The sequence below is a fragment of the Gossypium hirsutum genome, chromosome D07 (genome assembly GCF_007990345.1).
Source record: "Gossypium hirsutum isolate 1008001.06 chromosome D07, Gossypium_hirsutum_v2.1, whole genome shotgun sequence".
NCBI classification, from domain to species: Eukaryota; Viridiplantae; Streptophyta; class Magnoliopsida; order Malvales; family Malvaceae; genus Gossypium; species Gossypium hirsutum.
In genome coordinates this window covers 24,831,882-24,847,308 of record NC_053443.1, presented here as the reverse complement: position 1 = coordinate 24,847,308, position 15,427 = coordinate 24,831,882, and the positions used below count along the sequence as shown (strand labels likewise).

Here is a 15,427-nt window from a genome sequence, read left to right as displayed (position 1 = left end):
CGTACTAGACAATGGACACGTGTCCGGATTTGGGTTTTATTACCCGTTTGGTCCTTGACTTTTGCGCGCATTTTGATTTTAGTCCTTTTTGTTTGTTTTATTGTTTTTTACCCTATAATTTTATTTTTGCTCCTGATTTTGGCCTTATGTTTTGTTTATTTGTTAATTTAATCCTTTTTCCATTGTGACTTTGATTATTATAGAACAAATTAGATTAGTGTTATTATTATTTATTATTATTGTTGTCATTTACTCGTTTCTACCTTTTTTTTAATCTTAATTTTGTTATATACATTAAATATATATACGTTTCTACAATATATATACACAAATATTTTGCTAATATAAATGTATATTTCCAAAGTTATAAATATATTTTTATACTTCTTTTTTCGTACATACACCTATATACATGCATATATATCTTTTTACATTTTTTATAATTTTATTCGTTTTCTTTATTTACTTATTTATTACATTTTCATCATTATTTTAAAAGAATGTTTTACTTTTACTTATTTATATATTTGTTATTTTTATGCTATTAATCTGTGCTTTTTATTTATCTTATTTTCGTTGCTATTATTCGTATTGTTTTTACATCATCGTATTCATCTTTGTTTAGTTACGCATATTAACATTATATCTTATTTCTACTATTTCGTGTTAAATTATTCAATGTATGAATTATGACTTTTGAATAAACAAAATTTCGTGTTTAGATTTGAGAAAGTCGTACCCTAACTTACTGGGTTTCGACTTTCACAATAAATCTAAATACACGAATATTTTCAAATTCAAGTTTTAAACAATCTCGGGAATTAAGAAAAGATCGTGTCCTCACTTACTGGGAATGACCCATTTTTTAAACCTAAGATGGCTAAATATCTTCTAAATAAGTGAATTTTCAACATTTATTCTCATATCGAGAATTTGATACGTCGTGTCCTAACGCATTGGATATGACACGTTGATTTCTCGAGATGAGGATTTTTCTAAAAAATAATAAAGGCAATGTTTTGCGTTTAGAGATTCGAGAAAACGTGCCCTAATGTGCTGGGTTTCGATTTTTCTCGTTCGATTAAATAGCCAAATATCCTTTTAAAATTTCGAAGTAAGACAATATTTTGCGTTTGGAAATTCGAGAAAACGTGCCTTAATGCGTTGGGTTTCGATTTCTCGTTTGACCAAATAGCCAAATATCCTCTTAAATCTCAATCCATGTCGTTCAAGTTTTTAGGATCGTATTTTTAAAATTCTTTAAAGTTTTCAATTTTTCGACACTAAGTAATTAACTAGGTACCAATTTTAGGCGTATCGAGAGTGCTAATCCTTCATCGTGCGTAACAAACTCTAGAACCTGTTTTTCTGAATTTCGTGGACCAAAACCGTTATTTTAATAAAATCAAATCGTTTATTAAAAACAACCACTTTTCAAGATAACCTGATCACACCTTATAAAAAGGATTGGTGGCAACTCCCACATTCGATTTCATTTTTCAAAACCCAAGTCAACCCCGTTTTCATCAAAAAATAGTGTCAACATTACCATTATAATAATTATCCAAATATGCCACCCTTATATAGTTACAAACAATTACACCCAAACTCAACTCAATTATTAAATAACTTTCCAAACATTACTTAAGGAGGGCTGCAAAGATATAAGCTAGGAAAAATATTTTGGTAACATATCAGCTATGCCAGTTGTTGTGAAGAGGGTGAAAGAGTGCATTTCCAGGATCAAGAATCTAAAGTCTTGTAATGGCAGTATTGGATTATACATTCTACTTTTAAAAGAAAATGAAGGCCGATTCTCATTTCATAATCGAATCTAGATTGCAATTAAGTGATGCAAATTTCATTTTTTTTTAAATATCCCACACAAGTAAAAGAATGCTATCCGAATCAGTACTCCAAACTCTCAAAACAAAACTGAAAGAGAAAATTTAACAAATCTAAAAAACTCAATACTTGCTTTGAAGCACAATCGCAGGGCAACTCACTTCTTTTTCTCTCCACCTCCAGCTGACCTGCAAACACACAACAAATGCATCAACATAAAAAGCCTTGGTCCAAATACAAATATTGATAAAAATAGTTCCATTTTTTATCCTATCATCATTAGCCTAAGTTACCTCATCTTGCGGAGAACGCTAGACATCTCCTCACGCTTCTTCTTGGCCCGCTTGTGAGTGCCTAGCTTTCTCTTCGCCACCTTCAAAGCACGCTTATCTTTCCCAACTTTGAGAAGTTCAGTTATCCTCTTCTCATACGGAGCGAAACCAGCAACCTCCCGAATTAGGCTCCTCACAAAGTGGACTCTCTTGCTAGTTTTCTAGAGCAAAAAGAAAAATAAAAACGCCATAAAACATATATCAATGATACAGAGTACATCATTAAGACAATGTGGAGATAGATTGATATAAAAAACAAGAACATACAGATATACTACGGGTTCAAAAGAAAAAGAAGCCACCTCTAAAGTAGCTTGAAAAGACTTCATTAAAGGTTTTAAAGGCGCATAGAATTGAGACTGCAACTTTATCAAAAGCTATTATAATAGAAGCTTACCCCCTTTCTATTAGAAGGGTGGGGAGCCAATTCCTTCTTGGTAACAACATGTCCTTTGTTTAAGCCCACAGAAAGGCCAGTTTTAGGTTGACTTGGAGCCATCACCTGAAAGAATCATCAGGTATCACGACAAATCAGAAATTAAATCAGTCTAAGAAAGGAAAGTTAATTCTGTAATTCACAATAGAGATCCCAAACAAAGAGGTAGAGTAAAGTAAAGAACACATGCATTCCAAATTTACCAAACAATCAAGGAGAAGATTTGTTTGTTTTTAAATGATGAAAAATGAAAGGGGTGTTACAAAAATCAGCATATTCTGGTAAATCAGAATGCCAAAACCAAAAAAGAACACCCATAAGCATCAAGCAATACATCATAAATCAAAATTGTAGAAAATCACTCATGTCAAAGCTACCAGCACAAGTACAGACATCAGTTCCCAAGCTGTTTCATCAACAGTGATTAGTTAGAATATTTACAGGCTTAGTTATAAGAAAATAAGGATTAAGACCAAAAGAAAAGTACCTTGAGTAGTCCGGACCTAGCAATCTATAGGCTTTCAAGATATTTCAACATAGGCAAATGGTTGGGAATTTGGGATTCCATAGCACATTTCTCAAATTCAAGAGTTTTAACCCTCCAATAGGATCATTTTAAAACTGCATAAAACTTAAAACATGCTAAACAAAATAAAAAAAAACAAACCAAATTATCTACTCAGTTTGAGAAATGATAACATCATTTGGCACTCAATGTTAATCAGATATGAAAAATTCCACTAAGTATATCAACTTGGAACCTAGGATAAATTAATGCAGACATTTACAGTACAATGGCGGGAGGCTAAAAAGGATCAAATCAGATGGTTGAAATTCAGCACCATCTTAAAAGTATGTCTCAATCAAATTTCTCAGTTTCACAGACTAGTAACTGCTTAGTACTAGTAGGGACAAATACTTTCTCAAAAACAAACTCGAGTGAGGTTTCAACTTAGTTTCAGAGAAAAAAAAAAAGAAGACCTGGATAAACTTCAGATTTTAATTTTGGAACCAGTGAAAATGTGTTAACCAAATCATTAACCAAATCATTCAGGAAAACAATGCCTAAAATTTTCAAATCCCAGAACGTCTAATCACTTATTGTTCGTTTTATCGAAACCAAAAAAGCAACAGAGCCCCAACTTCATGCTATTTACATACGTTATAAATTTCAACATCAAACAAGATCAGGGAAAGAAGGAAATAACACATTTCCTACACAAACAAAATAAAACAAAGGCAGATGATGTAGCAGTTTCAGCGCATTTTCTCACCTACCAAACAGCCCTAACAGAAAATCACCTAAAAGAACTCGAAGCTGCAAAAAATAGAAAAACAGACATTAGCTTCTGAAACCCGGTAGAGATCTTAAGTTTCAATTTAGGCTTAGAACAAAGAAGGGCGGCCAACCTTCCCGACCGTGCAAGGGGAAAATAGCTAGGGTTTTGCATGTTATGCATATTTATAGGTGGTAAATCGGGTGGAGGCTTTTTTGGGTCCATTAACCCTATCGTTAAAAAATTAACATAATTGGGTCCACGTTGAACCCAAAAGTTAAAGACGAAAGAGGTTTCCATTTATTAGGCTCATGACTGAAGACCCAAAAGACCAATAAGCAGACCGGTCTAATTTTTTAGGCTCTCTGTTTCAAATTCTGCATTTTCTTTCTTATAATCCACGATTTTCATATTAAAGTTACCATATAGAGTATATATATGAAAACTTTGGGTTTTGGGTTAGTTTTTTTAATTTTAAAATATTTTTAAAATTATGTTTAAAGTGACTCCCATTTTTTAAATATGATTTTTTTACCATTAATAATAATATTTTAAATAATAAACAATTTTAAACATCATAATTAAAATTTAAAACTAAAATCTCTTAACATAAATAAATAATAATATAATTGCATGCAACATTAAGGTACACCATCTTTTTTTTAAGTAACTTATATAAATAATAAGTTAGTGCTTCACATGGATAAAGAAAACTAATTAACATATAATATTATATACTCATTCTGCATCAAATATTGTACCTCTAAAGAACTCGAGTCCTCCTTTATGGAGTATAATGTGACTTACCAACTATGACTGCAGAGATGAACACAGCGGCCGCTCGAGTGAGTCCATCGGTTTATGAATGCCGTTATGTTGTTCAAAATTGGATCGGATTCATAGGTGTTTGTTCACAGCTGGTTGGGTTCGGTTGAAGGGTTGGATTTTTGGGGTAGTTCATTATTCAATTCATTGGTTTTGCAGGACGAAATTTGGATGCAATGCTAATTGTAAACACAAAAAGGTGTTTATGTAAAAGAACATTGAACATCACACAATCAGCAGTAGTGGAAAAGGGTTATTTGATAGCCCCACATGGTTTGACAGAGGATAGTGGATAGCCAGTTCCAGGATGCACAATTCTGGTGTGCAGAGGAAAGGAGTGTGCCCTCAAATTGGGAAGGAATCCCTTGCCTCATCAAACATACATCACTCTCCTAATAAAAAAAAACTCACAAGCCAGCTATGGCTATCAACACTAGAGTTTTTCATCTTCTGAACTAAACTTTCTCAAATTACTTCAATTTTCACAAATTAAAACATGAGAAAAGAAAGTCTACCGTCTGTTCATACACAACTAAAGTTTCTCAAATTACTTTCAACTACCATTTTCACAAATTTTGAAATTATGGACTAAAACAAGCTAAAGGGAAGTGATTTTGACCCACTAATTCATTTCAAATATAAAAAGAAGCTTGAGATACCCGGAATTCCATTCAAACATCACTCAATGAACCACTCCTTACTATGAAACGCCTCAAGGGTTTTGTTGGAGAAGAAGTTGAGGAAGATGATCTGAAAGCTTCAACCTTATCCTTGCATTTGGTGTTGTCTCCTTTGTTCTCTTCCAAACACTTCTCCATGGCCTCAGAATTGGCTTGCGACAATCTCTTCTTCTCTGTCACATTCACACCACCACTCACCGCATTCACCTCTTTCTCTTTATCCATTGCCTCAATAAATTTCACAAACTCAACTAAAACCCACAAATAATTTCCATGAGAAATTAAACAAGGCAAAAGACGATAAAAGAAAAGAGATTCTGGGTTTCATTGTTTCAATAGTTTGGTTAGGATAGAAGAAGCATGTTTTCGAGAGGAAACAAAAAATCAAAAAGAGAGAAGATATAGTTAGCAAGATAAAAACATGGTTTCGTCTGATATTAACTAAAAAACTAATGAGAAATACATCTAAAACAAGAAGAACATAAGGGTAAAAATGAAAAAGTGGGAACTTTGAACTTACTCAGATAAAGCTAAATGATGGGAGTAGTGAAGTTTGCAGATGAAGAGAGCGTTGGAGAAAGGCTTTGTTTTAAAGAGAGATGGAGCAAGAATTAGGACTTACAGAGAAAGGTATTGGAATATTTTCTCGAAATAGTCGTTATATATAACACACATAGATATTTCATATTTAGTCGGAGCAATACTCTTTAGGTTATCTTGGTTAAATTCTGCTGTTAGTCCCTGTACTTTGTAGAAATTATGGATTTAATTTTTATATTTTAATTTGGTATTTTTAGTCCCTGTACATTTAAATTTTACATTTTCAAAATAGGAGAATATGGGTTAAATCTACAACTATATGCACAATAGAAGACTAATAACTGAATTTAATTGTTACTATTTGAATAAGGATTAAAATTTTAAATTTTTAAAAATACAGTAACTAAAATTAATTAAATTAAAATATAAATATTAATTATTTTAAATCTAATTATATAAAAATGGAAAAATAAATTAAAAATAACATTTTAATAAATAGAAGAAGGAGATTATAAATTAATTTAAAGATGTATTAAAAAGAAAGAAAAGGAAGACATGAGTTTGTAATTCTCCCATAAACTGAAATGAAAATTGTGCTCTCAAATGGGGTTAAGTAGATGCAGATAGGGTTAATAGGATAGTTTAGAAACCAAAAGGAAATTAAAAAGAAAATTATTTATTTAAATCTTTACCTACCAGTTTAGCATTTGGATTGTGTGAATCATAAAATAATGTTGATGTATGTGAATGTGTGTGTTAGTGGGTCGAGAAATTAGTCGCGATCAAAGATATTATAATATACTCTAATAAATTTAAAAGCTCATATAATATATTAAATTAGGAATTAATTGTGTTTAAAATTTAAATATAAATATTTCTATCATATTTGAGATTATCTAATTTTAAACTATTTTAGAAATATAAATATACAAATATTTATTCGATTCTGGTACGCGAGTATGAGACTTGGGATGTTTGGTTGGCGGACTCTGTTGCGTGTTGAACTATAACTTCTATGTTGCTTTGACTGGATTTTGTTTTTCTACTTCTTTTTATAAATTCTTTATTCTTTTTAGGGAGCTTAATTTAATTATAATTTTTTCAGTAAAAATATAAATTCATGCATTTATAATTTTTAAAAGATTAAATCAAATTTTTATCATTTTTAGGGGGTTAAAGTATAGCATTATCTTTTTTAAATTTAAAATTTTAAAGAGCCTAAATGAAAAATTTTCCATTTCAGAAGGGTGTCAACCCCCTAGCTATGCTCGGTGCATTGATGTCTCTATTTGTATCACCTTTTGGTACTTGGATTTTAAAATTTCATTTATAGGTTGCCAATTGAATCTTAATTTGATTAGCATCAGTATTGTTGGTAAGGAAGATGTGAGTTTGAGTACGCTAATGTGCATTTATCTTTTTATTAAGGGTTAAAGAATGATTATGAGCAGATTTAAGCATGGTATAAAAAATAAATATAAAAAAATTATTTATTTGCTAAGAAATATATATAATAAAACCCTGGAATATATAGGTTGTATTTAAGAATGTTACTAAACCTCGTAAAAGTCTTTGTTTTGAAAATATGGAACAGAGGATAACGAATGTATATACATGGCAATGATTGGATAAAGTTGAAAGCCATATTGATGTGTGTCTTCCAAATACTAAAAAAAATTAAACAACGTTTAATTAAGGATATTAATTTCTAATAGCAAGGCAAAGATCTAATTTAAATTTAAGTCTTCTTTATTTCTTTTATGAAACTTTTAATTTTTTAAAATCACGCAAACTACTCTATTCCCACATTTTTTAATAGTCAAACTTGTCATTTCGTTGGATCAACAACAAGAGCTCTTCCACAGTTGTTTGCATTCACTTTCACTGGAATTCCAATCTATTGTCTTCCAGCAACAGTCATTTTCTACTCCTTCATCAACCAATGCCATCTTTATTTTATACAACATTTAAACCATCAAATCTCCCTCACAATCTTTACTCTATTAAGATTTTATTTTTTTGGTTAAGTTTAAAGTTGATTTAAATTATGAAAAAGATATATTTCTTTGATTTTTTTTTTAGAAAAAAATAAAGATGTAAATTGTATTACATCGAACTACTACGGAACGAAAGTGCCACTTGATATTATTATTTTTGTTAAAAAATTATTTTAATTATATAATTCGTAACTTTATTTTTTTTCTCTAGTAAATCTCTATTGTTCAATATAATGTAGGGCTTGAAGATTCCTCCTTTATAGAGACAAAAATATTTTAATAACATGACCAACATTGTGCTAAATTTAATGGAAATAAAATCTAAAGGCTAATCAATATGAAAGGCAACATTTAAGGAAAATGCTATTGCCAAAAGAAAAAGTTTATCCTTATTAAAAAAGGTGAAATATAAAAACAAATCAAATCAAAAACAAAATTTGATGATTGATAAAATAAAAACAAAACAAAAACAAATGTTTAATTTTAAAATTATGATAATTTGTCATCGATTTCAATTAAGGAAAAATAGTAATATTAAAATAAGCTTAAATTAATTACAATATTATTTAAAAATGATATTTATTTATTTAAAAATATTTAATATTTTTCATTTCAAAGTTTATTTACCAATTCCTACTTTTAGTATGTATTTGTTTATTTACTTAAACATAATTAGTTATTTAAAATTAAAGTTAAATATTTTTAATTAATTAAAAGTATTAATATTATTTTTATAAAAGTAATTAATACAAGATGTTATATTTTATATAAAAGCTATCATATATATTACCTTACTATTTTAGTTTAACATTGTTAGAATAGGATTTGATGAAAAAAATTTAAATGTCCAATTATAATAATTTTTTTAAAAAACTATTTAACAAATTAATAACATTTTGTCAATATAATTATATATATAAGATGGAAAAATAAAGATATTGACACAAATAAAAGATAAAAGTTTATTGAATAAATTTATTAATGTAATTGAAAAGTAATTTAAAAGAAGACGGACAATAAGGGTGAGTTTGGATGGATGATGCATTTATTTGCGGTTAGTGTAAAAATAGCGATGGCAGTGAGATTAAATACTATAACGTAAGATAAAAAGTAAGCTAAACACACCGTACCGCACCCCACCGCCATCCAAATCCACCCTAAGTCATAAAACATAAGAACGTAATACAACATAATTGTTAAATTGTAGTATCTTAATCTCTTTCACAAGCTTTAAGTTATGTTTAGTATCATTTATAGACTTGAACATTGTACGTATTCCTTGCAATCGAAACCGAAAAGAACTTTTATGTTTACAATATTCATGCTCAATTTGGTTGTAATTATAACTTCCAATTCATAGTATAAGTTCCAAAAAGCTATTTCATTATTGTGAAAAAAACCTATTAATTGATGTACGTCAACATATAACTTTTCTAACATGGGAGACAAAGTGTTCTTAAAGGTATCGTCTTGGAAGAAGGTGCTTTAGTTTGGTTGGAAAAGAAAATTGAATTCAAGATTTATTAGACTATACGAGGTACTGGAACTTATTGGACAGGTAGTGTATCGATTAGCATTAGCTTCTGAGCTATCAAAAATTCATAATGTTTCCATGTCTCTATGTCGAGGAAGTATAGATATGATCCTTCGCATATTATCACTCTTGAGGAAGTGGAAATTCAACTCAATTTGACATATGAGGAAGAGTCAATGAAAATTTTGGCTCATGAGACCAAAGAGTTGAGGAACAAAAAGGTTTCGTTAGTGAAAGTACTTTGGCGCAATCACAAGGTTGAAGATGCTACTTGGGAAAGTGAGTGAGCATGTTATGAGACAACAGTATCCCCAACTATTTGGTTCGGGTAATCTTTTAGGTTGAAATTTATGAGGGGAGAATCATAACACCCCAAAATTTTTTTTATTTATTGTATAACGACACATCGAGGAATCCAATAGAAATCTAATATGAGAAAATTAAAATTTCTGATGGACTATGTTAATTTTAAATTCTTAAGGAGCCTTTAAAAAGGCAGTTTTAGTTAATTTGACTGTTATCGGTTTAATCGAGTAAAGTACAAGGTTACGGGTAAAATGATAATTTTTCTATCGAAGGTTATTTTATACATTTAACAATTGTTAGGAATTAATATTGAGCAATTTTAGACTTGTGGTGATGAGATGATATTAGAACCTTTTTAATCCAATTTTATTGTATAAATGGCATTTTTGACACATGTTAACATGCCTTTGACTTAATGACCAATCCTATTGAGTGTTATATTAATAAAATAAGAAATAAAAGATGAAAGTATCATCTTTTTCATCCATATTCAGCCAGCTATCTTAGGGAGAAGCGTTTTCACTGCTTTCCATCATTTTCTTCATATTTCTTCAATCTTTATCTATCTCTCTTCCAAATTTCCACCATTTCTCATAAAATTTTTGTAATATATCTTCACCTTCAAACCTTTACTTGGTTAATCCTTTCATAATCTTCATCATCCAAGTACTTAGGATTTGAACCCTAGCAAACAAAAATGTGTTAAGATGAAGAAAGAAGGTAATCAAGGGTTGAGTTTTATAGTGTACATATCATACATGTTCAATATCATGTTTATTGTAAACTTTTGAGTTGTTGAGCCATATTTATGTTCATTTAATAAATTTTGTGCTTATGTTTTCATGAAACTCAATTAAAGAAGGAAAGGAAAGTGCTAGCAAGGGGAAGGAAAAGCTTGTTGATTGAGGTGGATTTAGGCTTCGCCAACTCTTTTGAACATTTTAGTGTGGAAAGATATATAGAAAACTTATGAAATCTTTTATTTATAATTAATGTTGTTTATACTTGATTTACTATGATTGAATTGAATATATTATAGTATATAAATATTAATGATTATGAAAGTGTGGTTAATGGCAAGATAATAACTTTATGAGTGATTTTGAAGTTAAGTCTCCTTGTGGAGACATTTATAGGAACATGAATCTTGATTTGAAGGGTTAAAGTTATGAATGGAATCATTGTTCCATATTGTAATGGCTATTGTCTCGGACATTGTTTTAAATTTGTAAACTAGTTTGTAGATGCAAATACGAATATTTTGGAAATATTGAAACAAGGCCTTAGTAGCTTAGTTAAATGGCTAGGATACAATTGGCATGACAGTAAGGGACTCATGTTTTGTACTTCGGTACTCATGTTACTTGCACTTCAATGCTCCTATTCCTAGCATTTTGGTGCAATCATGATATGGTCCGACACTTGTGTTTTGGCGCTCTTGTTAATATAATTTCAGATAATTTGTCCCTAGTATCCTATCTTTGTTTTCTAGGCGCACTAAGAGCTAAACTTTACTAGCTATGATATCTAATAATAACTTGATTTTAGCTTGATAAATACAAACACATGAATTGTTCGACGCAAATTCTTGTATGTATTCTCATATTACTAATTGTTCTTTGTTTCTCTGAATTGTCATGTAGTTGTCAATCACATTAGTTCAAAGAATATTATATAATCTTGCACCTGACCTGAAATGATTTCAGAATTGTATATTACTCTTTCTTAAACATTGAGAATTGTTTTCAATAATTTCTATAAGGTTGTCAAATGGTGTTTTATTAAAAGAAAATTTTGACTATGGTTTGGAAAGTGCTCCAGTAACACCTCTCAAAATTTGTTAGGATTCTTCCTCCAGCAAGCATCCACATGAAGCTTTTGATACGTTAGGGACATTGTACCCTCTAAATCAACATCCAAATAAATTGGTTATCTGAGTACGAGTAACATACTGGTGCCTTGCCCATTATTGGTCATTTTCTAAATCATTTGGTCTTGCCCTATTCCTTCATTAGATGGCAAAATACTGGCTATAAGAGTAAGAGTAACATGGCTTAACCACTGTGCTAGAGTTTGCTAATCCCATTTGCCAATATTGGTCACTATATCACATACAAGTGCTTCCCTATTAATGCCCTCAGAACTTGATCCATAGAACCAAAAAGGGCCACAGTTAGGGACCCAATTATCAGTCCAAAATCTAACCCTTCACCCATCACAAACCAACCATAGAAATTTACCTCACGCATTATCTCATACCTTAACAATAGAATACCACATAAACGGGCATCTTGTACGATAAATGCTTTGCAGATGCTCCTCTTCTACCTTATACTTGAACCTGAGAACTTGGGCCCACAATGCTTCAAGCTTAGTGATCAGTTGCATACCCAATTTTATCAATAAAGACATATTTTGTTCCTTTAGTTTACGAATACCCAGACCCCCATTACAACAAGGTTGGAAAATATCATTCCAGTTCACAAATGCCATTTTCTTATAATTAGCCCTTATACCCTAAATGAAACCTCTAACAAGCTATTCAATTTGCTTCCAACTTGTAGTTCAAAGAAGTTTAAAAGAAAAAAAAATACAATCACAACAATTAATTACAATAAAAATATACTAACAAACATTAAATTAAAAATAATATTCATAGGGTAAAAGTGCCATGGAGGTTCCTGTACTAGGAGTAAGATTGCATTTTTCCCTCTCTACTCAAGAAATGAGCAAATTAGTCTTTGTACGTTAGATTAAAGCACAAATTGACCTTTTTGTAAAAAGTTTCATCCATTTTTACTGTTAAGTGCTAATGTGGTTGATAGATCAACTAGACACTTACACTTTGCGTGCCACGTGTACCTCATGCTGACATAGGATTCATTTAATAAAAATGAATGGAATTTTTTAACTAACTGTGAATGGATGGGAGTTTTTAAGTGGAGGGACTAATTCAAGAAACCATACAATAATATGTCATTACTTAATAGTAGAAATGAATGTAATTTTTAACAGAATAACCAGTTTGCACTTTGATCTAACGTATAAAGATTCATTTGTCTATTTTTAAGTAGAGGAAAAAAATAACAACCTGATTCTTAGTATAGAAGCCTCCATTATACTTTTATCTATTCATGGCAACACTATATTAAAAATATTGCATTTATTATGAATATCTTATTAAGTGGATATCCATCATGATCAATATAAAGTTTTGGTGAACTTTAAATTCTAATAGTTATTAGAATTAGATCTTTACTTCTTTTATGCTTCTTATGCCTATAAAAAGAGACTCTGATGAAGCATTGTAATTATCCCTTTAGATCAATAAAGTGCATCCTCTATTACTTTCATATTTTCTTTGTTCTTTATTCTCCCCATCCCTCTTTATTTTATAACATGTTATCAGCACGATGATTCTCTATTTTTTCAAAATCTTTCGAAGTCGTCCCACAGATAAAATTCTTTTTCACCTTAAACTTTCACCTTTACAACTTCATCTTCGAGATGTTAAAAGATTCAATCTCAGAATGAATTATGGTTATTATTCTTGATCTTTGATTTATTGTACAAGCATGGGTAAAATATAGATTTGGTAAGAAACTTTTATATTTCGACCATATTTTTTTTTCAATTAATGTATAACTACTATTAATTTTTATTTGACATAAATTTGACATTCTGATGGTATTTGATTTTTTCCTTTTTAGGTTAATTTTTTTATGTAAAAAACATAATTATTGATTAGATATGTTTGTTATTAACCTACCATTGTTGGTTAAAAGGAATTTGATAGGATCTATTTAGTCTTATTAACTTGCTAATATTGAATGATTGTATGATATCTTTTAAATTGAACTTATAAATTTTTATTAGAGCAAGATAAGATTTTATAACATATATGTGATATTGAAATTTGGTACAACGTGTATAAGATAATTTTCAAGCATCGTACATGAAAATTTTGATTGTTTATTAAATGATGTTTACTATTAGATTGTAAATGTTATTACGAAAATAAAGTTGTTTTACTACTTCTAATAGTGCTTGTGACAATTGTTAAGGTGATAACGATGATGTTAAAGATCTTCAGGTATATTTTACTATGTTTTATTTATTATATCATGTTTATTATAATTGGAGACTAATCATGACAACATGAATAGATAGAATTTGATTTGAAATCTCACGCATGTTTGCGATGGTGATTATGAAATAAAAAATCTATTGGGATGTTTATAAATCCGTCCTTATAGATTTGTTGCATTCTCCGAAGTGAATGTAAACATAAAGAAAATAAAAGATATACTCATGGACCACTAAAATTGGGAACATAGCAATAAATAAGAGAACAATGAGAGTTCTCAAGATAACTTTTCAAAGGGTAAAGATAACTTATGTTATCAATGTGACATGAAAGATTATTGGTCACATATGTGGTGTATGCTTAAATATTTTGTTTCTATTAATATTCTTTGAGGAAGGATATGAGAATGGAGTAATAAATTCTATCATTATAGATAGAAAATAGTTATCTTATTTGGTACTAAAACAAACAAATATTATTCCAATATTATTTGATAGTACAAAATTAGTCGAAAGCTCTAGAAGAGCTAATATATTAATATCTTGTGATGTTTAATCTATTGGTTTTAAAAGATATTATAATGGATCTTATGTTGAGATTGTGAATGAGGAAAATATTATATTTCATATGAATCACTATTGCTATAAATATCTATTTTGAAAGGATGAAAAAGAGAGTATTGTGTTATTAATGTATATTTATTTTATAATTTTTGTGATCTTCTTTTGTCATCATCCCCATTAGGGGGTTGGAAGCAAAATATTTGACTGTGAAAGATATATTTATGAGCAATAAAATATGATAATTCTATCTAAAGCTCGTTATGGTTGGATACACCTAAAGTTGCAAAAAGTTTTTAGATATTTGAAGATTTTGGCATATTCCCTAAAGTGAATATTGCATATAATTGTTTGAAAATTATATTTATTTTGTTGACTTAGTGATATTATAATATTCACATTGATTTAGACATTTCCAGTAGTAAATGTCACAATAGTACTCATATGTGGATACAAAGTAAAAGGAATAATAGTAAAATTATTAATTTGTTACAATTTAGTACAATTGAAACACATGTTAAAGTAAACCAAAAGTTATTGATACAAATGCATTTATTGTTTGGCGTGACCAGTTAGTCCATCCTGGATTATATATGATGCGAAAATTAATTGAAAATTCATATAGACATTCATTACAAAACTTGAAGATTCTTTAATTTAAAGAATTTTCATTTGTTGCTTGTTCCCAATGAAAACTGATTCTTAGAAACTCACTAGCTAAAGTTGAGATTTAATGTCTTGCATTTCTGAAATGAATATAGGCTCATTCATCCACCATGTGGATGATTTTGATATTATATGATTTTAGTAGATGCATCTACAAAATAATCACATGCATTATCAATTTGCAACATGTCGTTTGCAAGATTGCTTGTTTAAATAATTAATTTCAGATAATGTAATTAAGACAATTCATCTTGCTAATACTGATGAGTTTATATCTCAATCTTTTATTGATTGAGCTTGAAAAACTTTTGTAAAAGTTTACGCATAATGGTTTAGAGAAAT

The 15,427-nt window shown here is 29.5% G+C and overlaps 1 protein-coding gene across 4 annotated transcripts; it reads right to left on the bottom strand.

Annotated features, from left to right (window-relative positions):
- Nucleotides 1–1,839: 1,839 nt before the first annotated feature.
- LOC107956477 (60S ribosomal protein L36-2) lies at nucleotides 1,840–6,048 on the bottom strand. 4 transcript variants are annotated; one of them, XM_041096771.1, is made up of 6 exons: nucleotides 5,916–6,048; nucleotides 4,698–5,646; nucleotides 3,888–3,931; nucleotides 2,575–2,679; nucleotides 2,139–2,338; nucleotides 1,840–2,033 (listed from the first exon to the last, which is right to left on the bottom strand). In XM_041096771.1, the coding sequence occupies exons 4-6, from the start codon at nucleotides 2,674–2,676 to the stop codon at nucleotides 2,003–2,005; spliced, it is 333 nt and encodes a 110-aa protein (XP_040952705.1). In that variant the 5' UTR covers nucleotides 2,677–2,679; nucleotides 3,888–3,931; nucleotides 4,698–5,646; nucleotides 5,916–6,048; the 3' UTR covers nucleotides 1,840–2,002. The 4 variants fall into 4 exon arrangements, with proteins under 4 accessions (XP_040952705.1, XP_040952704.1, XP_040952707.1 ...); XM_041096770.1 differs by lacking the exons at nucleotides 4,698–5,646; nucleotides 5,916–6,048 and adding an exon at nucleotides 4,024–4,116; XM_041096773.1 differs by lacking the exons at nucleotides 4,698–5,646; nucleotides 5,916–6,048 and adding an exon at nucleotides 4,024–4,046 and having other exon boundaries at nucleotides 3,101–3,931.
- Between the last annotated feature and the right edge of the window lie 9,379 nt (nucleotides 6,049–15,427).

Bases quoted from the DNA above. Each gene is read 5' to 3' on its own strand.
- LOC107956477 (XM_041096771.1), bottom strand. From the start codon at position 2,676: ATGGCTCCAAGTCAACCTAAAACTGGCCTTTCTGTGGGCTTAAACAAA. The intron at 2,339-2,574 runs GTAAGCTTCTAT...TTTTTGCTCTAG, and splicing joins ACCCTTCTAATAGAAAGGGG to AAAACTAGCAAGAGAGTCCA. The intron at 2,034-2,138 runs GTAACTTAGGCT...GTGTGTTTGCAG, and splicing joins AGCGTTCTCCGCAAGATGAG to GTCAGCTGGAGGTGGAGAGA.